We start from the raw sequence: 25,163 nt of genomic DNA, 5'->3' as shown, positions 1-25,163 counted from the left end.
CCCACCCACCCAGCCCCACCTTCTTCTCCACCCACCTACCCACCCAGCCCCACCCTCTTCCTCCCCACCCTGCCCACCATCTTCTTCCCCAAGATCTGTCTTCTTCCCCACCTTCCCCCAACCATCTTCTTTACCCTGCTCACCATCTTACTGGCTCACTGTCGTCTTCTCCGCCTTCTTTCCCACTCTCATATATCATCTCTTTTGATGGCTACAGCTACCTTGAGATTAGGAATGATATTTCTCATTTTACAGATAGTAAACTTAGAGGCAAATACAGTGAAATCATCTTACTGCATGTATCACTTAATTGGCAGATTCGGGGGCAGAAAATAGGCCTTTTGACCCCTACAGTATGGAAGTTGTGACAGACTTTAAAAAATATCCCACATTTTGGTTAAATTCGTTTGACTGACTTAACTTGCTTAAAATATTTAGGGCATGTTCATCTTTCAAGATTTTTATTTTCCTGTCTCAACAGATCTTAAAACTTAGTGTTAAACTAGACTGTTTTTTAAAAAGTCTGGCTTATTGAGGTATCATTTACGTAACAGTAAAATTCGCCCTTTTGGGGGTGCTTTCACAAGCAAATACAGTAAGGTAAGCACTGTAGTAATCAAGATATAAAACAGTAAATAGCCCCCTAAAAGTCCCTTGTGGCCCTTCCCCAACATCCAGCCCTGGTGAGCACTGCGCTGTTCTCTGTCTCAGTACTTCTGTTTTATCCAGAATGTCAGGTAAATTGAATCATATGAGTGTAGCCATTTGAGCCTGGCTTTTTTTTACTAGCAGAGTACATTTGAGATTGATTTATGTTGTTGTATATATTAGTAAATTTATTTTTTATTATTTTTTATTTTACTTTTTATTATTGGATAGTATTCCCATTTGTGTTGTTTGCAGTTTTTCATAATTGTGAATAATGCTGTGATCATTCATCTACAGGTTTCTCTATGAGCATGGACTTTTATTTCTCTTGGGTAGATACCTAGCAGTGGGATTGCTGGGTCATACAGTAAATGTATGCTTAACTTCATAAGAAGCTGCCACACTGTTTTCCAAAGTGGCTTTAGTCTGTTTAGTGTTGCTAAAAAGGAAGACCAGAGGCTGCTAGCTAAAAGGTTCAAGATTGGGCATGTAGATGGTGAGAGTCTCAGGCTGCTTCCTGAGACTGTTGAGCTGTTTCTACCAGTAGTCTCTTAAGTGAAATCTAGGTTTTTCTATCAAGCTCCTCAAAACTCTTTCAGGCTCTACCTATTTCCTAATTTCAAAGGCACATCTACATTTTTAGGTATTTGCTGTTGCAGTACTGTACTTCTTAGTACCGAAATCTATATGTCAGTGTTCTCCAGAGAAACAGAACCAACAGGGTGTGAGGCCGAGGGGGGTGGGGGCAGGGAGGGATTTATTTTAAAGAATTGGCTCATGTGATTGTGGGGGCTGTCAAACCCGAAATCTGCAGGGTAGGCTGTCAGGCTAGAAATTCTGGCAATAGTTAATATTTAAATCTTGAGTCCAAAGACAGTCTGGAGGCAGAATTCTTTCGTCTTTGGAGGACCTCAAGTCTTCTTCTCTTAAGGCCTTCAACTGATTGGATATGGCCTACCCACATTATGGAGGGTAACCTGCTTTACTCAAAGTCGATGAATTTAAATGTTTATCCCGACTAAAAAAATATCTTAACAACATCCAGACTGGTGTTTGACCAAACAACTGGATGCCATAGCCTAGCCAAGTTGACCTATAAAATTAACCATCACAGTCTGTAATAAAAATTGTTGTGATGGTGTTTCTCTTGGGTAATTGTATCAGAAAAATGTCATTAGTTTAGTGTAATGGGTTTCAGAGAAGTGAGGTGTTATATATGGTGTTAGAAATTTTCAGCATCAATGATTGACATGTACAATAATCTTTATACATTAGTGGCTTTATTTTAAAGATTGCACACTTATACCATTTTAAAAATGGGAAAAGAGAGGCTTACTAGTTAAGATACAGAAGATGGCAGGATCTGGATTTGAACCCCTGTCTGCCTCACTTATCCACTGTATTACACCATTTGTTGGCTAGTTATTGGTGTGGATGGTGAACATGTAAAAAGTATCTGCTTGGAGGAAACCTAATAATTCAAATGTAGCTTTATGAAGTATTAAATTACAGTGATGGATAAGTAGTAACTAACTATCTTCATGATGTGAAGTTTTGAAATTGTTTTTAATCTAAAATACAAAAAGTCAATGTGACAAACATTTGCATATATGATCCACAGTCAACAGGTATTTGCTTCAGATTTTTTAATAAAAGAAAAAAATTACTGATACCGCTGTACATACCCTTAATTCCATTCCCGTCTTCCCTTCTTTCTTACACAGACAAAACTCTTATGAATTTGATTTTTTTTATGTTTTTATACTTTTTATAATAAACATATGTGTTAAATCAGATTTTTTTTTTTTTGAGACAGGGTCTTGCTTTGTCACCTGGACTGAAGTACAGTGGCGTGATCATAGCTCACTGCAGCCTTGACCTCCTGGGCTCAGGCGATCCTCCCACCTCAGCCTTCTGAGCAGCTGGGACTACAGGCATGCACCACCAGGCCTGGCTAATTTTTTGTAGAGACTGGGTCTCGCCGTGTTGCCCAGGCTGGTTTTGAATTCTGTGCTGAAGCCATCTGCCTGCCTCAGTCTCCCAAAGTGCTGGGATTATAGGCATGAGCCACCGCACCTGGCTAGACAAAGATCTTTTTACATTAATGTCTTTGTTTTTAAAAATGAACACTTACACATCTTATGTATGCATCATATTTGTAATTTCATACTCATAAGCAAAATCTTGTATCCATAAACAACACGATAATACTAGCTAATACTTACAAAGCAATTGTTATACACCAGCCTTGGTTTAAGCACTCTTACATGTATTCACTCATTTAATCCTAAAGCAGTCCCATGAGTTATCTACTCTTACTCTCCCCATTTTACCAATGAGGACACAGAGGCATGGAGAAATTAAATAACTTGCCCAAGGGTCACAAGCTCTAAGTGACAGAGCTACTACTTTTTATAAGTAGCATTGTTTTAAGTGTTAAAACACAACTTACATAAATGCTGTCATATTTTACTGAACATGCAAATACTCGATTTTCACTCAGCATTGTTCTTGAGATTCTATTCATTTTGCTAAGTATAGATCTAGTTAATTCCATCAAAGTGCTCTGCTTTATGGTTTCCACCATATGACTCTACCATCTTTTCCTTGTCCATGTTCATATTAATGGATATTTAGTTTTGTTTCTCTAAATTACAAGAAAATGCTGCAGTAAACTTCCCTGCACTCATCTTCTTATGCACATATGTTAGCGTCTCTGCATTACCTACCCTCTAGCACAGTAGCATGGTCAAGGGTATTTACATTTTCAACTTCTCTAGATATTGACAGAATTTCCCCCCAAAATGTTTATGTCTAGGTTCGCAGTTTATATTTCCACTTGTGAGAGACTGAATATACCTATGGACAATGGCCAGGCCATATATAAATAAACATGGAGCTGAGACCCACAATCTGCAGCAACCTGCCCAGGAAACCAACCTCTTATCTGCAATAAGCAGCCCAGGAAGCCAGCCTGCTATAAGTCAGACTTGCAGGCAGCCTGATGGCCATCTCTCTCGATAACTTCTGTAACGGTGGGCCCAAATAGGCCAGGATGTGTTTAATAATCAGCAACTTCCCTAATTTTTGTTCCTACTTCCAACTTAGGGCCAACCAGAGAAAGCCAAATACGCACGCTTAACCAGTCACATAGGATGCCCCACTTCTAGTTAGCCCACCTGCAGCTTCCCCAGACTAGCAGCCTCCAATCAGAGTGTACCTGAAGCCTTCCCCCTTTCCACTGTAAAGCTTTTTCACTCCTCTGCTTGACTTTGAGTCTCTGCCACAACACAAGTGACAGTGGCTGACTCTCTTGCTATAGCAGCTCTGAAAAAATAGCCTTTGCTCTTCTCATTTGGTTGATCTTTATATATTTTCCATGGTTGCGATATGTGATTCCCATCATTTCAGTTTATCTTCCTACCAGCTGCCTGTGAGGTTTCCGTTTTCCCCACACCTTCACCATGTTGATATAATCTCATTTTTATTTTTATTTATTTTTTATTTATTTTTATTTTTTTGAGACGGAGTCTCGCTCTGTCCCCCAGGCTGGAGTGCAGTGGCGCCATCTCGGCTCACTGCAAGCTCCGCCTCCCGGGTTCACGCCATTCTCTTGCCTCAGCCTCTCGGAGTAGCTGGGACTACAGGCGCCCGCCACCACGCCCGGCTAATTTTTTTGTACTTTGAGTAGAGATGGGGTTTCACCGTGGTCTCGATCTCCTGACCTTGTGATCCGTCCACCTTGGCCTCCCAAAGTGCTGGGATTACAAGCGTGAGCCACCGCACCCGGCCTATAATCTCATTTTTAAACTTAGGCCAGTCTGATGAGTGCAAATGACAATTCACTCATCTTCATTTGCATTTGCCTGATTATTAGTGAGATGGAGCCATTATTTGAGATGGTTCTTCCCAGAGGTAAAGGTTTTATAAACAAGGAGTTATAAAATGAACCTTTTAAAATAGGTGAGGATACAAATATCAAGTGGTTTAGCTTTATTTGCTTCTGAGGATAGGGAAAGTGGCCTAGAACTGTTATCTTAGACTTTTTATTTTAAGCAGAAAAAGTCTTATTATTTTTTCCACACTAAATTTTAAGCAGGACTTTTAACATGAAAACTGGAATAACTCAGGTAAAGCCAGTAGTTTAGTTCTATGTACCTGGCCTGCTCCCCTTCCTACCTGGCTTATCCTGCCTTGGATCACCTGATGCACTTGGTGGAATGTTAGGGCTGGGGATGGAGAGGGAGGAGAGGAGAGCTGGTAACCTATATGATGCCTTAAGATGCCTCCTGATGTGAGAATTTGATGAAATTCCATTTTTTATCACTCCTAATCTCAGTGTAGAAGGGTAACTTCATAAGCTTTACAAGACTTTGAGCTAAATGTATTGATTTCTTTTGTGTTCTGGCAGGCAGGAATTTGTGGATGCTTATGTGAATTATGTCTTCCAAATCTCAGTTCATGAATGGTACACAGCCTTCTCTAGTGGCTTCCTAAAGGTGTGTGGTGGCAAAGTACTTGAGCTCTTCCAGCCTTCAGAACTGAGGGCTATGATGGTGGGGAACAGCAACTATAACTGGGAAGAACTGGAAGAGGTAAGCACAAAAGATTCTTTAACTCCTTTAACTCCAGCGAAGCAGCAGCAGCCTGGGGAGGTGTTCCCAGAGCCTGGTCTCGTTCCAAGCATACTGTGGTTGAGTTAGATTTAGAGGTGTCCTGTATCTCAGCACTTATTTCTTAGCCTCAAATGCAAATGATATATAATGTCTACTATAATATTCTTCCAAGATACATTTTTTTCTTTTTCTCTTTTTTGGACAGACTGCCATCTACAAGGGAGATTACTCGGCCACACATCCCACTGTAAAACTATTTTGGGAAACATTTCATGAGTTTCCACTGGAAAAGAAGAAGAAGTTTCTCTGTAAGTATCAGTAATCTCAATATGGTATTTGTCTACATTTTAGTCTTACATACAGTATAGGATGATATGCTTCACAGCTGAGGCTTAACTCATTTAAATGGTAAAGACCAGGTAATTCACTATATGTATGCTTTTTGTCTTAATGATATCTCAGGCACAATATAGGTTGTTAATCCAGATCTGTTGCCTAACAAGAGGGGTTGCATGAAAGGAAGAAAAGAAGCATCTCACTGATTTTTCTTTTCTTTCTTTCTTATTTTTTTGAGACAGAGTCTTACTCTGTTGCCCAGGCTAGAGTGCAGTGGTGTGATCTCAGCTCACTGCAGCCTCCGCCTCCTGGGTTCAAGTGATTCTCATGCCTCAGCCTCCCAAGTAGCTAGGACTACAGGCACCTGCCACCATGCATGGCAGATTTTTGTATTTTTAGCAGAGATGGGGTTTCACCATGTTGCCCAGACTGGTCTTGGTCCTGGTCTTGAACTCCTGACCTCAAGTGATCTGCCTGTTTTGGCTTCCCAAAATGCTGGGATTACAGATATGAGCCACCACGCCCAGCCTGATTTTTAAATTATTCTAATAATACCAGTTATTTTATATGTAAGTTATTCAGGTATTACATTTATGAAGTCAAATTGTTAGGATTAACCTCTCTTATCTCTCTAGCCTTTAAAATATATTACAAAGTATCCAGACGGAACTCAGAAGGTGTGATTTATAGCAGCTTTATTGGGCTATAATTTATATACCATACTCATTTAAAGTGTATATTTCAGTATACACACAGTTGTGAAACTATCACACAGTCAATTGTAGAATACATTCATAACCTCAAAAAAGAAACCCCATACCTATTAGCAGTCATTCTCCATTTCTTCCCAACTCCCCCACCAGTCTTTCTATCTCGATGGATTTGCCTATTCTGGATATTTCATGCAAATTGAATCATACAATATGTAGACCTTTGTGGCTGGCTGAATGACATTTGAGAAGGGTAATAATACCTTTGGAAAGGAGAATGAATTCTAATTTACATGAACAAATTCAGCCTTTTAAAAATAGTTGAACTATTTCTCAGTTTGTGTCTGTGTGTAATCAGCGTCAGAAATTAGCTAGTGCATAGTATGGAATTTTAGTCATGTAAAATCAAAGCACGGGGTTTGATAGGCAGTCTATTTTGCTTTATAAGATGGAGCATGTATTGGTATTAATGTAGGACTTAACAGGTTCTGCTGCTCACATGGGAGCAAGGATGAGAGGAAGTGGAGATCTTACACAAGAATTCTTAAAAAGAGGGACCACTTCTCTTCTGCCTGGCTGCATTGGCTATTGAGAAGCAGTAGTGGAAGAGCTGAATGACAGGTTAAGGTTTGCCAAATGAGCTTGTAGGGCTGTGACATTCAAGAGATGCCTGCTCATGGTCCTGGGATTTCCCTAGAAAATGGCACTTTCTGTTCATTAGACTTATGGAAATGTTTGTCAACTCTGGAGATTTTTGGCAAGAAAGTTTATGTATCACAGCCTCAGGGAATGGCAGGTTATTTGAAAGTGCTTCTTAACTAATGATTTTCTTATGGTAATTTCCAGCAATTCAACTATGAGAATGTTGTTCAGCACTAGAAAACAAGGAAAGACAGCTGGCTGTCTTTGTCTGTCTCCCTCTCTGTCTTTTGCCAAGTCACAGTGCATGTCACAAGAGTGCAATGTCTAACCTAATGTTTGGGTCAGCTCTTCGGGTTTAAGAAAAATGGAGACGTGGAAAGGAGAGCAAATAGATCCTAAATGGAATTCCATAGACAAGGTGGTACAGGCATCAGGCACTTGAGGTGAGAGGAGACCCTGAGGTCAGAGACTTCAGTCTTCTTCCTGTTTTCCCCTTAAGATCAGCTCCTCTTTTCCTATGACAACAATTCCTTCCCTCTTTGATTTTTGTGAAATCTCCTAACATTTGTGAAGGCATACATTTGATTGAGGCCTTTATTTTTCTTAAGGGCATCTAAGCATCATTCCACAGGATGCATATTGGCACATAAATGTAATTGTACTTCTCATGCAAGCCACAGGGTGTCATGCCTTCCTCTCCTGTTGCTAGAAGGATCTCTGAGATCCATTTTCCATTTGCTTAGCTGCTAATGCCATTTCTCGTTCTCCCCAGTGTTCCTGACAGGCAGCGATCGGATTCCCATCTACGGCATGGCCAGTCTGCAGATTGTCATCCAGTCCACAGCCAGCGGGGAGGAGTACTTGCCGGTGGCCCACACTTGCTACAACCTTCTTGACCTCCCCAAGTACAGCAGCAAAGAGATTCTGAGTGCCCGGCTGACCCAGGCCCTTGACAACTATGAAGGGTTTAGTTTGGCCTGAGGCTCCTCAGCTCGTCCAATATTTCCCTTCGTTCCTCAATGTCCACATTGAGGCCTATGCAGAAAATCATGGGGAGTGATTTCTATTTTTTTATTGTCTAAGTGGGTTGGGACTTTTAAATACTGAGCCTGGTTGATGTGTTTCTGGGATTGTATAGCAGTAAACAACCTTTTTGAAAAATTAGAGGTTGGGGATGGGGTGAAAAATTGGCCCTTGTATGGGAGGTGTTTTTGTTTTTGTTTTAAACCAAACTACCCAGTATTCCTTGCACTTGTGAATGTGTTGCACTCTGCTGGATGAAATGGCAGTGGATTGTTAAACTTTAATTTCCCAAATGTCTCTCTCAGCCCTGATCTTTTCTCACAGTGCTTCCTTGTCCTTCTCTTAACCTCTCATTCCTCTATAAGAATGATTTAGACTGACCCGTCCTTTCTTATCTGCGCATGCAAGAACATCATCTTCCTCTGTACACTTGGAAATGCCTCTGGCTTGTTGCAGCCCTCCTTTAACCCAAAGGAGGAAAGGACTACTTCAGAAACTCCCAGTTCCAAAAAGCTGAGTCTGGGTCCATTATTTTGGCAGAACTCCTAAGAATTTATGGGAGCCTATATAAACATATCTTGCTTTTAAAAAGTTCTTGAGGGAATAGCAACTTTCCCATGGCTGTGCCTATTTCCTAGACCTTTTAAAAGATGTGCAGAGCAGCTTAGCATTCATTGCAGCTGAGCCTAATTTTTTCTTGCTCATCCTTGTCCCTTTGACAATAAGGTTAATTGATAGACCCACCACCTCTTCCACTCTCGCTTTTGGAGCAAGTTGCATTAACTATTTTGAGTCTCTATATTGTCCAAGAAAAGTAGAAATAATAAATTTACTTTCCCGTTTTCTATCACCTTATGTCCTCTACCATTTTCTCCTTCCTCCTTTCCCTTATTTTCTCCTTTTCATACCCTGCGTCCTCCCTGATTTTCCTTTTGTTTCTTCTTTATTTTATCCTATTCTCTGTTACTTGACTCAGTGCTCCCTTCCTCTCTTCTCCTTCTAGTGGATGCATGCAGCCTTTTTTTCAATTTTTATTTAAATTGCAAAATTTTTACTCAGATTTTTTTTCCTCTTCCCTGATTGCTAAGATTTAAGGACGTTCTTTATTATGAAACTTTATCACATTCGAAATGTTTGTTTACAGTGGGATTTTAGGGGGGATTGTGTTTAAATCAAATATATGTATTTTAAAAATAATGACATGCTCAGCCTTCCTCATCATGGAGTAAGAAAATTCTACATGACTAAAGAATCCATGTAAGTCTAATTTTAAATTCCTAGTAACTAGAGAAAAGACTTATTTATATAAAATGAAGTATTTATGAACTGTGATAAAGCATCAAATCTTGATGAAGGATTGTAGATTTTTGCTTTTTCTTTTTGTTTTTAAAACTTATTCCAATTGCTAAATTGGTAGTTTTTCAGTCTTTATAAATACAGGATTAAAAATATATATACAGTTATATGAAATGTTTATTTTCTATGTGTGTGCATATAGTTCAATATTATGCAATAAATTTGGTGTTTTAACTTAAAACTATTTCTTATTGTACTTGCAGAATGGATAGCTTGCTTTCAGTAGAAGCATTAGGTCACATACTCAGGTAAACTGATAGAAGGTCAGATTTGATTCCTGCATGAGAAAGTAGAGCCAAGTGCTGCAGAAATGGAGAAGAAAGCAGGGGCAAGGGCAGATGGCATTAAGGAAGAATGAAGTTTTTAAAGGTTGGGATGGACGAAAAGGTGTTTCTCATGGAGAGGGAGGCTTTAGCAAAGGCTCAAACATTGGGGCATATTTAGGTAAGAGCCAGGAACAGTTTGAAGGGAACATCAGAGGAAATAGGCAAATAATAGTAAATAATGGTAAGTAAGACTTGGGAGAAAGAAGGTAGATTTGGGGCTGAGGAACTAGCCTAACACTGGAACTTTAGTAGTAGTCAAGTAGGATTTGTTTCAATGTTCAGAACCTGAGGGTGGTAAGACCTGAGCCGGGTCTTAAGAAGGAAAATGTGGATGGTCTAAATCTGGAGGTATTGAGGTGGGAAGGACTGAAGCAGAAAGACAGGAGCTGAGACAGCAGTGACAGTGGCAGCAGCAGAACTAGAGAAGAGTGTCTGAGGAGAGGTAGCGGGAGTGAGTGGAGGGGCTAGGAGCCTGCAGGGAGAAGGAGGCGCTAAAGGTGGATCAGAGACTGGTTCATTTAATGATTGGTGATTGTTAGGCCACTTAAGCACACCAAAAGTTTGTGAGACACAGCAAAAAAAAAAAAAAAAAAAGGATTTTAAGTAAATTGGTAAAGCAAGTAAAATGTATTGTTTTGCCAGATTAAAAAGGTAGTAAAGAGAATAGGAGCTTTCCATTTAAGCTCCATTCAACAAACATTTAATAATCTACATAAGTGCTACATTTGAGGGGTTAAAAACAAACCCCAGTACATTTAATTTTGCACAGAAATTGCCAAATTATTTTAACTAACTTTGAGGCCTCAGAATTCTCGTCCATGAAATGAGGTTGGATCAGATAATTTCTAAGTTTACTTTGAGCTCTAAAATTTTATAATTCCATTACTGAGAGAGTGCCTGAACATAGAGATACCCAATACATATTTCTAAAGATTTGTCGCATGAATGAAATCTCGTGCTGCTTCTAAAACACTATGATTTTTCTAAGATAGTTTCCTTTTCCCCTTCATTACCAATGCTTTAGAGGACTTACATCTTCTGCATAGGCATTTCTGGATTTGCCTACCCACCTACCAACCTTCCGTCCCCTGAAAACTTTCAGATGCTTCTTCATTGTTTTAGTCATTTACCACTTTAATGAAATTATCTGGCAACTTTATTGTGGTGGGTGGGGATCAATGACAGTGTAATGAGGCAATTAGCAAATTCTGATGGTTCCATCTAGTCCATATGAAAGTCTCTTGATGTTTTATATGGTACTCTTACTAATAATCCCAGAGAGCAGGGGTTGGCAAACTATGGCCCATGGGCTAAAACAGTTTTTACATTTTAAAAGGGTTGAAAACTTTAAAAATGGAAGGAAATATGACAGAGACTGGATGGCCTAACATATTATCTAGCCCTTTACAGAAAAAAACTTACCAATCCTTATGAGGGAGACTTGCAAAAATCACAGTAACAGAGTGAAAAACCTTCTTGAAGTGTTAGGAGGAACTTGAGTCATCATTTGATGTTGAATCAGAGAGAACAACTGTTTGGGCTTATTTGCCTCAGAGGTAAGAAAATCAAGTTTTAACTAAGATTAACCCACAGAAGTAGATATTAATACTAAGGTTTTGACCTAATAATAACTAACCTGTATTAATTGTGTGCGGTGTACCAGACCCGTCTGAGATCCTGCACCAACATTTGCTACGCACTAACTAGTTTAATTGCCATTACCAGGGTCCTCCTGGCTCTGCTATTTACTAGCTGTTTGACCTTGGGCAGGTTTCTTAACCTCTCTATGTCTCATTTTCTTCCTCTTCAAAATGAGAACAGAAATAGTGCCTACCTCATGGAGTTGTTGTGAGGATTAAATGAATTAATGGAAAGCATATAGAATAGCGCTTAGCACATAATAAGCTCTCAGTAATTAGAATTACCATTATTATCCCAGTTTTTCACATGAAGGAATTAATGTTTAGAGAAAATAGTTGCTCATTATCACAAAATAGTGGGACCTGGACTTGACTATTAATCTGTGTTATGCCCAGCTGCTAGAGAGGGGCAACAAATTGGACTAAGGCTGCTCAGTAGCCAAATAAAAAGGAATGTTGTAATGTGGCAGGTAACTTCTTTGACCACATATCTGCGAAGACATCGCACTGAGTTCCACGTATCTGCAATGACATCACACTGAGTTTTGTTTTGCTGCCAGTGTGCAATTCAGTAGTGATCAGTGCAGTTCTCATGTCATTTGCAGTGGGTCTCAAGTGAAGCTGGAGGTCTCTGTTGGTAGTTAGTAGCCAGGAAGCAGGTATGCTTAATGCCTTGCATTGCATAGAACAATTCCTCTTTATCCTTCCCAAGATGCCAGTGGGCACTGCTATGGTCTGAATGTTTGTTTCCCTCTTAAAATTTATGTGTTGAAACCTAACCCCCAAGATGATGGTATTAGGAGGTGAGGTCTTTGGGAGGTGATTACATCATGAGGGCAGAACCTCATGAGTGGTATTAGTTCCCTTATAAAAGAGAACCCAGAGAGGTGCCTTGCCCTCCCTACCATGTGAGGACACAGCAGGAAGGCACAATGTGTGAGAAAGTAGGCCCTTGCCAGACACCACCAGTGCTTTGATCTTGGATTTCCCAGCCTCCAGAACTGTGAAAAATAAATTTCTGTTGTAAATTACCTAGTGTTTGGCATTTTGTTATAGTGGCTTGACTAAGACAAGCCCCTTTGTAAAACACAGAGAGGGATGGACTTCATACCCTTTAGGGGATCCTTCTCTGTAGAATTCTTTTTTTCAGAAGACTATTTTTTTCTTTTATTAATAAGCTTTTTATTTTTGAATACTTTTTTATTGGTACATAGTTGCACCTATTATGGGGTACTTGTGATATTTTGATACAAGCATACAATGCATAATGATTAAACTTAGGTAATTAAGATATCAAAACATCTATCATTTCTTTTTGTTGGTTACATTCCAAATGTTCTAGCTATTTTTAAACATACAATAAATTATTAAATATAGCCACCCTATTGTGCTATCAAACAATAGAGCTTATTCCTTCTATCTAACTGTATTTTTGTACCCATTAACCAACCTCTTTTTATCCCTCTCCTCCTAGTATTTGCCCAGCCTCTGGTAACTATCATTCTATTCTCTACCTGCATGAGAGCAACTTTCTTAGCTCCCACATTTGAATGAGAACGTGCAATATTTGTGTTTCTGTGCCTGGCTTATTTCAGTTAACATCGTGACCTCCAGTTCATCCATGTTGCTGCAAATGGTAAGATTTCATTCTTTTTTCATGACTGAATAATATTCCCTCATGTTTATAGACCACATTTTCTTTATCCATGCATCTGTTGATGGATATTTAGGTTGAGTCTATATTGTGGTTATTGTGAACAGTGCTGCAACAAACTTGGGAATGCAGATGTCTCTTTGACATACTGATTTCCTTTCAAATTTTGGACATATATGCAGCAGTGGGATTGCTGGATCATATAGTAGATCTATTTTTAGCTTTTTGAGGAATCTCCATACTGTTTTCTATACTGGCACTAATTTACATTCCCACCAAAGGGTGTGAGCATTCCCCTTTCTCTGCATTCCTGCCAGTGTCTGTTATTTTTTGTCTTTTAGATAACAGCCATTTTAACAAGGATGAGATGGTATCTCACTGTGGTTTTGATTTTCATTTCCCTCATTATTAGTGATATTGAGTGTTTTTTCAAATACCTGTTGGCTATTTATATGTCTTCTTTTGAGAAATGTCTATTTAGATCATTTGCCCATTTCTAAATCACATTTTTTTTTTTACTCTTGAATTGTTTGAGTTCTTTATACATTCTGGTTAATCTTTTATTGGATAGACAGTTTGCAAATATCTCCTCCCATTCTGTAGGTTGTATCTTTACTCTGTTGATTGTTCCCACTCCTGCGCAGAAGCTTTTTAGCTTTATGTAATCATATTTATCTATTTTTGCTGTTGCTGCCTGTGCTTTTGAGGTCTTACCCAAAAAATCTTTGCTCAGACCAGTGTACTGAAGCATTTCCCCAATGTTTTTCTTCTAGTAGTTTTATATAATAGTTTCAGGTCTTAATTTCATCCATTTCGATTTGGTTTTTATACATAGTGAGAGGTATGGAATCTAGTTTCATTCTTCTGCATATGGATATCCAGTTTTCTCAGCACCAGTTATTGAAGAGGCTGTCCTTTCTGTAATGTATGTTCTTGGCACCATTGTCAAAAATGACTTGGCTGTAAACATGTGAATTTATTTCTGGGTTCTCTATTCTGTTCTATCGGTCTATGTATGTGCCTGTTTTCATGCCAGTACCATGTTGTTCTGGTTCGTATGGCTTTGTAGTTTTTTTTTTTTTTTGAGACGGAGTCTCGCTCTGTCACCTAGGCTGGAGTGCAGTGGCATGATCTTGGCTCACTGCAAGCTCCACCTCCTGGGTTCACGCCATTCTTCTGCCTCAGCCTCCCAAATAGCTGGGACTACAGGCGCCCGCCACCACACCCGGCTAATTTTTGTATTTTTAGTAGAGACAGGGTTTCACCGTGTCAGCCAAGATGGTCTCGATCTCCTGACCTCATGATCCGCCCACCTCGGCCTCCCAAAGTGCTGGGATTACAGGCATGAGCCACCGCGCCTTGCCTGTAGTATATTTTTAAGTCAGGTAATGTGATGCCTTTAGCTTTTTTTTCTCAGGGTTGCTTTGGCTATTAGGAGTCTTTTGTGATACATATGAATTTTAGAATAGTTTTTTTTATTTCTGTGAAGAATTTTATTGGTATTTTAATAGGGTGGCATTGAATCTATAGATTGCCTTGGGTACTATAGATATTTAACAGTATTAGCTCTTTCAATCCATGAGCATTGGAAATCTTTCCATTTATTTTTGTCTTCTTCCATTTCTTTCATCAGTGTTTTATGTTTTCATTATAGAGATCCTTCACTTTGGTTAAATTTATTCCTGGGTATTTAGTTTTTTGTAGCTACTGTAAATAGGATTGTTTTCTTGATTTCTTTTTCAAATTGTTAGCTATTGGTGTATAGAAATGCTACTGATTTTTGTATGCTGATTTTGTGTCCTGTAACTATACTGAATTTTTCAGTTCTAATAGTTTTTGGTGGAGTCTTTAGATTTTTCTAAATATGAGATCATGTTGCCTGTGAACAAGGATAATTTTGGCTTCTTCCTCTCCAATTTGGATGCCGCTTCTTTGTTGCCTAATTGCCTTGGCTAGGACTTCTAGTAGTGTGTTGAATAAAAGTGGTGAAAGTGGGCATCTTTATCTTCTTCCAGATCTTTGAGGAAAGGTTTTCAGTTTTCCTCTTATTATGGAGACAGAGTCTTGCTCTGTCACCCAGGCTAGAGTCTGGTGGTATGATCTTGCCTCACTGCAACCTCTGCTACTTGGGCTCAAGCAGTCCTCCCATCTCAGCCTTCTGAGTAGCTGGGACTACAAGTGTGAGCCACCAACACCCAGCTAATTTTTGTATTTTTTGTAGAGACGGGGTTTTGCCACATATATGGCCTTTATTGTTTTGAAGTATGTTCCTTGTATACCTAGTTTTTTGAGAGTTTTTATTATGAAGGCATGTTGAATTTTAGTGAATATTCAGCACCTGTTGAAATGATTTTATGGTTTTTCTTGATTCTGTTAATGTGATGTATTGTGTTTATTGATTTGTGTATGTTTAACCATCCTTGCATCCTTGGGATGAATCTTACTTGATCATGTGAGATCTTTCTAATGTGTTGTTGAATTTAGTTTGCTTGTATTTTCTTGAGGATTTTTTGCATCTGTGTTCATCAGAGATATCAGATCTTTTTTTGTTATATTCTTGTCTGGTTTGGATATCAGGGTAATGCTGGCCTCATAGAAGTATTCCCTTCTCTTTAATTCTCTAGAATAGTTTGGATAGAAATGGTATTAGCTCTTCTTTAAATGTTTGGTAGAATTCAACAGTGAATCTGTCAGGTTCTGGGTCTTTTTTGTTTTGTTTTGATTTTTTTTTTGATGGGAGGATTTATTACTGGTTCAATCTTGTCACTCATTGTTGGTCTTACAGGTTTCGTATTTCTGCATAGTTCAATCCTAGTAGGTTATATGTATTTAGGAATTTATCTTTTTTTCCTAGGTTTTCTAATTTGTTGTCATATAGTTCATAATGGTCCTAATGATTCCTTATATTTTTGTGGTATAAGCTGTAATGTCTTCTTTTTTTTCTCTGATTTTATTTATTTGGGCCTTCTCTCTTTTTTTCTTAAATAGTCTACGTAATGGTTTGTTGATTTTGCTTATTTTTTAAAAAAACAACTTTTGTTCTTCTGTATTTTTTTAGTCTCAATTTATTTCTGCTCTGATCTTTATTATTTCTTTCCTTCTACTAATTTTGGGTTTGGTTTGTTCTTGCTTTTCTGTTTCCTTGAGGTGCATGGTTAGATTGTTTATTTGAAATATTTCTATTTTTTGATGGAGGTGTTTATTCCTATAAACTTTCCCATTAGAACTGTTTTGGCTGTATCACATAGGTTTTGGTATGTTGTGCTTACATTTTCATTTGTCACAAGGAATTTTTAGATTTCCTTTTAAATTTCTTCATAGACCCATTGATTGTTCAGAAGTATGTTAATTTTCATGAATTTGTACAGTTACCAACATTATTTCTGTTATTGATTTCTAGTTTTGTTCCATTGTGGTCAGAAAAGATACTTGATATTATTTCAACTTTTAAAAATTTGTTGGCCGGGCATGGTGGCTCATGCCTGTAATCCCAACACTTTGGGAGGCCGAGGCGGGTGGATCACAAAGTCAGGAGATCGAGACCATCCTGGCTAACACGGTGAAACCCCATCTCTAGTAAAAATACAAAAAATTAGCCAGGCGTGGTGGCAGGCGCCTGTAGTCCCAGCTACTTGGGAGGCTGAGGCAGGAGAATGGAGTGAACCCGGGAGGTGGAGCTTGCAGTGAGCCGAGATCGCGCCACTGCACTCCATCTGGGTGACAGAGTGAGACTCCATCTCAAAATAAATAAATAAAAATAAAAATTTGTTAAGAATTGGGTCTGTCTTGGAGAATGTTCCTGGGCGACAGAGTGAGCCGGGGTGACAGAGCGAGACTCCATCTCAAAATAAATAAATAAATAAATAAATAAAAATAAAAATTTATTAAGAATTGGGTCTGTCTTGGAGAATGTTCCATTTGCTTTTGAGAAAAATATGTATTCTGCAGCTGTTTGATGGAGTGTTCTGTAAGTGTCTATTAGGTCTGTTTGATTTGAAATGCAATTTAACTCCAATATTCCTTGTTAATTTTCTGTCAGAATTACCTGCCCATTGCTGAAAGTGAGGTATTGAAGTCCTCTATTATTGTATTGCATTCAATTTCTCCCTTTAGGTTTATTAATATTGGTATTATATATTTGGGTGCACTGGTGTTGGATACATACTACAATTGTTACATCCTCTTGCTGAATTGACCCCTTTATCATTATAAAGGGATCCTTTTTGTCTTTTTTTTTTTTTTTAACCATTCTTAAAGTAATCTGATATAATTGTAGCTAGTCCTGCTGTTTTTTGGTTTCCATTTGCATGGAATATCTTTTTCCATCCCTTCACTTTCAGTCTGGGTGTCTTTATAGGTGAAGTGAGTTTCTTATAGACAGCATAGACTTTGGTCTTGTATTTAAAAAAAAAAATCCATTCAGCCTCTAGATGTCTTTTAATTTAAAAATTTAATCCCTTTATAGTCAAGACTATTATTGATAGTTAAGGGTTTACTACTGCCATTTTGTTACTTGTTTCTAGGTTGTTTTGTAGATCCTTTCTTCTCTTTTTCCTTTCTTCCTATATTTCTTTGTGATTAAGTGATTTCCTCTAGTAACATGTTTTGATTCTATGCTCTTTATTTTTAGCACATCTGTTGTAGGTTTTTGCTTTGTGGTTACCAAGAGTATTACAAAAACATCTAAGAATTTTAACAGGTTATTTTAAACTGATAATGATTTAACTTTTATTACAAGGAAAACTATGAAAAATAAACTCTAGTCTAATCCACCCCCCACATTTTGACTTTTTGTTAAAAAATTTACATATTTTTATATTGCCTATCCTTAATTTGTACAGTTATTATTGTTTTTAATAGTTTTGTCTTTCAGTTTTCAGTCTTGTGATATAAGCGGTTTACTTTCCACATTTACAGTATTATTCTGATTTTGTCTGTTTTATTACTTTTACCAGTGAGTTTTATACCTTCAGATGTCTTGTTTATTACTTTTTTTTTTTTTTTTAGTAGAGATGGGATTTTGCTATGTTGGCCATGTGGGTCTTAAACTCTTGGCCTCAAGTGATCTGCCCACCTCAGCCTCCCAAAGTGCTGGGATTACAGGTTTGAGCCACTATGTCCAGCTAGATGTTTTCCTATTACATGTTGGCATCCATTATATTCAGATTGCAGAACTCTGTTTAGCATTTCTTATAAAATGGGTATGGTGTCGATTAATTCCGTCAGCTTTTGTATGTATGTTTGTGTTTCTTATCCTTTGTGTTTTAAGGATAGCCTTGCTGGATAGGGTATTCTTGGTTGACATTTTCTTCAGCACTTTGAATATAACATCATGTCCTTTCCTGGCCTGTAGGGTTTCCACTGAGAAGTCTGCTGAAAGCTGTATTGGATATGTTTCTTTTGTCTTGCTGATTGGAGTTTTTCTCTCTTTGTCTTTGCTTTCTGCTAATTTGATTATGATGCGCTTTGGGGAGAATTCCTCTTTCATTTGAATTTGATTGGTGACTTCTCAGCTTCTGTACCTGGATGCTGTTCGCTTTTCTCTAAATTTGGGAAATTTTCAGCCATTCATTCTTTAAATATACTTTCTAGGCCTTTTTTTTTCCTTGTCCACTTTGGGAATTCCAATTACATGGAGGTTAGTACACTTGGTGGTGTAACATAATTTTTTGTAGGCCTTCTTCACTGTTTTCATTCTCTTTTCTGTTTGCTCCTCTGACTGGGTAATTTTCATATGTTCTGGCTTGAAGCTTGCTAATTATTTCCTCTGTTTAATCAAGTCTGCCGTTAAAGCTTTCTCAGGAGTTTTTCAGTTCAGTTATTGTATTCTTAGTTTTAGGATTTCTCGTTGATTTCTTTTAATTTTTTTCTATTTCTTTGTCATTGTCTCTTTTTGTTTCTGGATTGTTTTTCAAATTTCACTTCCTATTCTGGGGAGGACTTACATTGAGCACTGAAACTAAACGACCGTACTGGAATGAACGTGTTGCCCTGTTGTCATTTCCAGTCTTGTAAAGGCACAGTGAATATCAAAAATTAAATGATGTTCTGGAACTAAATTGCTGCCTTGCCATTGTTTCCTTGTCTGGGGAAGACTTATAGCAAATACCAGAGTTTAAATGCTGCCCTGAAACAACACTGCTGCCCTGCCGTTGTTTTCCAGTCTGGGGAAGACTTAAATGGGCACTGGAACTTAATCTCGACCTTTTAGTTGTTTCTGAGCTAGAGGAAGACTCCACTCATGCACCTGGGATTTGTGGAAAACCCAGCTGGGGATTTGGGCCTTCCTCTGGATTGTGCCCCTGAGGCACTGTGGTCCTGGCCAATTTGTTTAACTTGGCATCTCCACTGATAAGAGTGCTGAGATCAGCTTTCTGTGATGAACACCCTGGTCATTGTTTCCAACTCACCCCAAGTAGTTAAGCTTTCCCGACACTCCCAATGGTTCTGATCGAATAGGACCGGAATGGACTTCCCATGAAGATTCCTAGACCAGTGGGGAGATCGAATATTCACCTCCAGTTCCCTCCTTCACTAGCAACCATGGGTCTAGGGAAAATCTCTGTGAGTGGCACTATGCCAGCTTAGGGGAAGGAGTGGCACAGTGTGAAATGACTGTTCATCCTACCTGTCATGGCTTCTCTCAATTCTGTGTGCCTTGGTGATTTCTCTGCTTCCCCCCGAGTTCTGGTATATTCATGGTGGTATTCTTGTCGTTGAATGGTTTCTAATTGTGTTTTTGTCAGGGACGTGATGCTGGGGGATTGTCTGTTCCACCATCTTGCTAATATCACTCTGAAACTCTATTTTTGAATAATTTTAGATCTGTAGAAAAGTAGCAGAAATAATACACAGTTATTTGATTTTTCACTCAGTATCCCCAAATGTTAACATAGCACCATGGTATAGTTATCAACACCAAGGAACCAATATTGGGAAATTACTATTCATGAAACTTCACTCTTTTTTTTGGATTTTACCAGTTTTTCCACTGATGTCTGTCCCAAGGTTTGATGGAGGATCCCACAGTGCATGCATTTCAACAGGCTTTTAGTAAATATTGGGATTCCAGGCTTCGTCTCTGGCTAGATATGAGAGTGCAAATCCTCTGGGCCCCTCCACCTCCCCAGGCAGTCATGCTGTACAATCTTGGGACATAGAGTAAAGTGAAGGGCCTCTTCGGGCAGGCAGGTAAGTCATCAGGCCACTCCATGGGCCCTGGGAGACCATCAGCACACAGTTGGGCCCTTCCTCAGCAAGCAGCTCTGTGTTCTCAGCAGTAGGAATAAGTAAGCATTGAGGCCCCAATAGTTGGCAAAAAGCAGAGCTTCCTGGGGGAAAAATACTTTGAATAAGGAAGAAAAAGGAGATTTATATTATATAAGTTTGGCTGTCTCTAATTTAAAGAGTTAAACTTTATTGCACAACGATTACTAGTTCTTTCTTCTTCTTCCTTCTCCTCCTCCTCCTCCTTCTTCTCCTCTTCCTCCTCCTCTTCCTTCTCCTTCTTTTTCCTGTCTCCTCCTCCTTCTCCTTGTCCTTCTTTTTCTCCTTCTCCTTCCTTTCTCCTCTTCCTTTTCTCCTCCTCCTCCTTCCCTTCTCCTTCTTCTCCTCCTCCTTCTCCCCTTCTCCCCCTTCTCCTCCTCCTTCTCCCCTTCTCCCCCTTCTCCTCGTTCTCCCCCCTTCCTCTCCTCCTTCTCCCCCTTCCTCTCCTCCTTCTCCTCCTCCTCCTCCTCCTTTTCTTTCTTCTTCTTCTTCTCCTCCTCCTTCTCTTCCTTCTCATTCCCCTTCTTCTTTTCCTTCGTTTCCTCCTTCCCTCCGCCTCCTCTCAAATTTAGTTTTCCACGGAATTCCCCCGTCCTTTGGAAATTTTTTTTTTGCTTAGTATCTGTTCATTTCTCCCAGAATCATAGTTTGGAATTAATGGACAAATAGTAGTTAATCAGATGACAGAGATTAAAGTGAAGGGTGGTCATACACTGGAATAGCAAAATATATTTGCAGTGAAACCCAATGAATAGAATACTTCATGTTAGGGTCAAGTATTGGAGGAAAAACAAATACTTTCATTAAAATCAAAGCTACTCTTCAGAATTTCATTATTTTCTTTTAATGGGATATGTATGTGTTGGTTGTCTTGTCGTCTTTGACTCTTAAAATGTAACCAAGCAAATTTTAAACTATATCTCTAAAGTGCCTAAGTGTGATGCCTATGTTGCCTTTAACTTAACTTCGTTAGTGGCAGAGGTTCCATGAGTTATGAGTACTCTGCTCTGTGAATGTCTCCATTTTTGAGGTGCCTTTGTGGAGTATTGATAGGAACCATTCCTGGGCTCCACTTACAGACTTCTTTTGGGGAACAGGATCTCACAAAGCAGAACAGGAGTTTGTGATAAGGAAGAGGACAAAGAGAGCAGGTCCTTGTGTTCTTGTGTTCTTCAAAAACGGTGAACATTATCCTACTGATTTTGGACCAAGGGAGTTCTCCAGTGGGAAGTGACACAGAACCTACCACAGTGCCTTTCCCCAGGTTTTTGGTAATGATGAATGAATCCTATGATAGCAGAGCCCCGTGGAGCGATTGGCAAGTGTTGCTCCCTGACTACAGTTCTCTGCTTAGGGATGCTAACACAGACTGCCTCAGATGCAGGCAGGGCTGCTTGTCCACACTGATCAGGCAACAGAATAGGTGCTGCACACACTACAGTGTGGGCAGACTCTTTGGATCTGTATTAATAACAGCCTCTCCCATGGATTAGCTAGTCCAGGCTTTGGTGCTTTATTTCCTCCCAAAATAATGGAGTGTGTACTCCTTAGTTATGTGTAGCACCAAGAAAATTAATCCAGATGTCATCTTTTTTTTTTTTCTTCCCCTCCAGTGTGGCTGGATACTTGGCAGGGCACACAATCACATGGTCTTCAGATCTTCTAAAAGCTGATTTTCCTGGGCCTAATCCCATGAGAGTTGGAGACTGTCTATGATAATTACTGATTCAGCTCCTGCTGGTGTTGAACTTACTGAGAAACTTAACCAAGAATTAAAATACACACCCACACACCCCTCAGATGGAGCCAGACACTAAACCAGATTAGTCTTTCATGGTCACCTTTTCTTTAGGATTAGGAGGATCAGAAAGCAAGAGCAGATTCTGAAACACTGTAACCCCGTTCCCCACTGGGTCATAAGAGGCTGATGCTCTTGAGGACGAAGGTCGGCAGCAGGTGCCAACTAGGTACTGGCTTGTGGTCCCAGTAGAGCTGGCCTGCCACAGTCCAAGCGTCTTGTTTTGGTTAAAAAATGGGTCTCTTGGCCTTTCATGCCTGGGCATTCTCCGGAACTCAGATGTTTGTGAACCAGGTTCAAGGACTCTGAAGTTCAAGTCACTGGCAGATTGGAGAAAAGATCTAGAAGTTCTAAGTGTCTGAGGTAATGAGAGGAGGGACGCAAAGCCTCATTCAATGAGACTGCAAAGTCACCTGAATGGGAAAGCTTGCCCTATTGCTGGCCTCGGCAATGGCACCTTCAGGTTATCCCCTGTACGGGTTGATGAGGGAGTGGAGGACCCCAGGTCCCTTCTTAGTGTCAGCCTTGGCCACAGGTTTCGATGAAATTTAGTATGTTGATTAGGAGCTGCCAATATCAGAGCAACTCCCCTCCCAAGGGGACGTTTAGTTTTCAGTTGTTAAAAATACACCCTGAGACAGAAATTTTGGGACACTTAAGTGACTTTGAAATCCATCCAAAGGTTACTCTGTTCCTTCACTCCACACAGCTCAGGCATTTCCATGTTGGTCTCAGCTGCCATGTCAATGGTTTATTCTTTTTACATGTTGGAGCAGATCTGGACCTCCCAAAATGTTTTGGGGAGAAGTAGGCTTAGAGGGATTTTCCCTGCTCTGTGAGAGAAGGAATTTAGCAAGCATTATTTTTTCTAAGAAGGTGGCACAAGTTTTGATGTGATTTGCTGGAAAATAGTAATAGTCACAATTTATCTTATTCCCCCAAGAGAATGGGATGATGTTCCCATGGAATCTTGCTCATCCTGCTAGCAATAACTTGTATTCTCTTTCTGATTCACACAAACAAGGATCAGAGGGTGATGGTGGGGGAAATGATACCAGGAAATACAGTTCGTTTTTTGCAGGGATTCAGAATGTGTTGCTGGACTTCAAGATAGGAAGAATCTTTGCCTTGATGGCTGATGATAGTAACCACCCCACCTACCACCATCTATTAAGAATTTACTGTGTGGTCACTTTACAGTCATCCAAGTAAATTTTCGTAATCACCTGATTACACGGGTACTGCTTTTCAGAAAAAGAAACAGATTTCTGGAGGTAAGTAACCCAAATTGTACAGCTGAGCCATCTGTCTGCATCTCAAGCATTGAGGCAGCATTCGGCCTCCGAGGGTGTTGTCAAATGTGCTGGTCTCTGTTAACTCAGGGTTTTGGATTAATTGGTGGAGCTGCTCATTTCACCCAGGATGCAGTCTGCACCCTCTATTTAAAGTGAGGTCCCTGGACGAGCAACACGGCAGCACCTGGCTGCTTGTCAGCAATGCAGAACATCAGGCACTTCCTGGAGCTACAGCACAAGATCCCCAGGCAGGCGCATGTGCATCCAAGTTTGAGCCGCACTGCTTTCTGCTACTACGGAGGGATATATCCTTTACTCTCTCCCTCCCCTTTGTCTCCTCTTGTCTGGTAATTTTAAATTATTTAAAAGTTATAGAAAATCATAGTATCTCAAAATGGCTTACCAAGAAATACTCAAAGCTGTAGGATCAGAGGCTTGACATGAAGATTTCTGTGCATCTTTGAATTGCTTTACAGAAATTAAAGAAAAATCCAGACACCTAAAAGATTATAATTTCAGAATTCATAGTAACATGGGGATCTTCTTGGAGTCAGAACTGAGTTCTTGCTGAGGTTTGCATTGGGCCCTGTCTCCAGGCAGCTGCAGCATAACACGGAGTCACCCTTCCTGTCTAAGCCTTGTGGCTGGAGGGGAAGAGTGAGGACCAAGCTGTCAACAGTCCCAGACCTGCCAAGCCCCATTTGTGTGCCTGCCAGGATTCTAAGACTGCATTTGGGAATTTTGACTTTTACTGAATGTGAAATTCTGTGTATAATAGCCTTGGTGAGCTGACCCAGTCAGGGATGACTCTGATATACTTTGTCTTACAGGATTCAGAATCCATAGCTAGAAGAGGTAGTAAGGCCATTGGGAGGGCCTGTCTCTCCTCAGCCCACCCCGACCCCCTGTGTGGGTCTTCATTCTGAAATTTCCATTCAGGTACTTCACAGTTCTGCAAACTATGATAGGACTAGAAGTGAAGACATTGTTAAGGGGTTCAGAGGACATCAGGCTTTATACTAGGCTGTGGAACCTGGTGTTCTTGGGCTTGTGTAACTTTTCTGGTCCCTCAAAAGAGGCAACATCAGAAGATTGAAGAAAATGAGTCACTAAATACAGCTTGTCGTTTCTGCCCAAATTTTATTACTTGAGCCCAGAGTTACCAAAATTATTCATGATGAGCTTCAGTTTTGGCAGGACAGCATTAACTTGCATCTGTGTTAGCAGTATTGCATCTTTGTACTCTGAAGTCAGACAGATCTGAGTTTGAATCCTTGTTTTAGCACTAGGACCTTATTCCAAGCCTTTTTTATTTTTTAATTTCAGGCTTAGCATATTTCTAATGGTTACTTTCTGTCATTTAGAGGATGTATAGCAGCACATAGTTTAAAGGACACTGCATGCCTACCCATCATGGCAGCTTTCTGTCCCCAGCTGCCCCACCTGCTGCCCAACTCTCCAGGCTATTCGAGGCCTGAGCGAGGAGGGCACACTTGGCCAGGGATAGGAACAGGCAGTGCAAAGGGCGAGGTGCTCCCTCCACACGACTGAAGTGTGTCTTTCTCCAAGTCTCTCAGTTCTCTGGTGGCCTTATAGTAAATGGCTAATGTATTTATTCATGATGGCCTCATTGGCTTTGGAGATGTACTTAATTTTTAAAAATTTGCTTCAATGCCCTCATTTCTGCACTTCTCCAGCGCTATGAATTTTTTAAAGGCAACTGAGCCATGAGAGCACAAGCCCATTTTTCTAGTTACAAAACGGACATGCCTGAAGTGTACGCTCAGCTCGCATCACCTTCCAGTGCCCTGCCTGGAGATAGAACAACAAAAACTTAATCCTCAGGAGGCTTC

At 39.7% G+C, this 25,163-nt stretch overlaps 1 protein-coding gene across 5 annotated transcripts in view; it reads left to right on the top strand.

Moving 5' to 3' along the window:
- The window catches only part of HERC3 (HECT and RLD domain containing E3 ubiquitin protein ligase 3), a 143,218-nt gene that overhangs the window by 114,475 nt on the left and 3,580 nt on the right, over positions 1-25,163 (top strand). For 3 of the 5 annotated variants that reach the window (XM_058432943.1, XM_058432949.1, XM_058432948.1), the window contains 4 exons: positions 5,060-5,243; positions 5,470-5,572; positions 7,725-12,933; positions 23,097-23,289. In XM_058432943.1, the coding sequence (XP_058288926.1) occupies positions 5,060-5,243; positions 5,470-5,572; positions 7,725-7,933 (496 nt within the window). In that variant the 3' untranslated portion in view covers positions 7,934-12,933; positions 23,097-23,289. Of the gene's footprint in view, positions 1-5,059; positions 5,244-5,469; positions 5,573-7,724; positions 12,934-23,096; positions 23,290-24,140; positions 24,250-25,163 lie in introns of all 5 variants that reach the window. The other 2 variants (XM_058432940.1, XM_032140652.2) reach the window with 2 other exon arrangements.

This window comes from Hylobates moloch, unplaced genomic scaffold (assembly GCF_009828535.3).
Source record: "Hylobates moloch isolate HMO894 unplaced genomic scaffold, HMol_V3 SCAFFOLD_2, whole genome shotgun sequence".
Taxonomy (NCBI): domain Eukaryota; kingdom Metazoa; phylum Chordata; class Mammalia; order Primates; family Hylobatidae; genus Hylobates; species Hylobates moloch.
The sequence above is the reverse complement of the archived record's forward strand: the minus strand, read 5'-3'. Positions and strand labels throughout refer to the sequence as shown.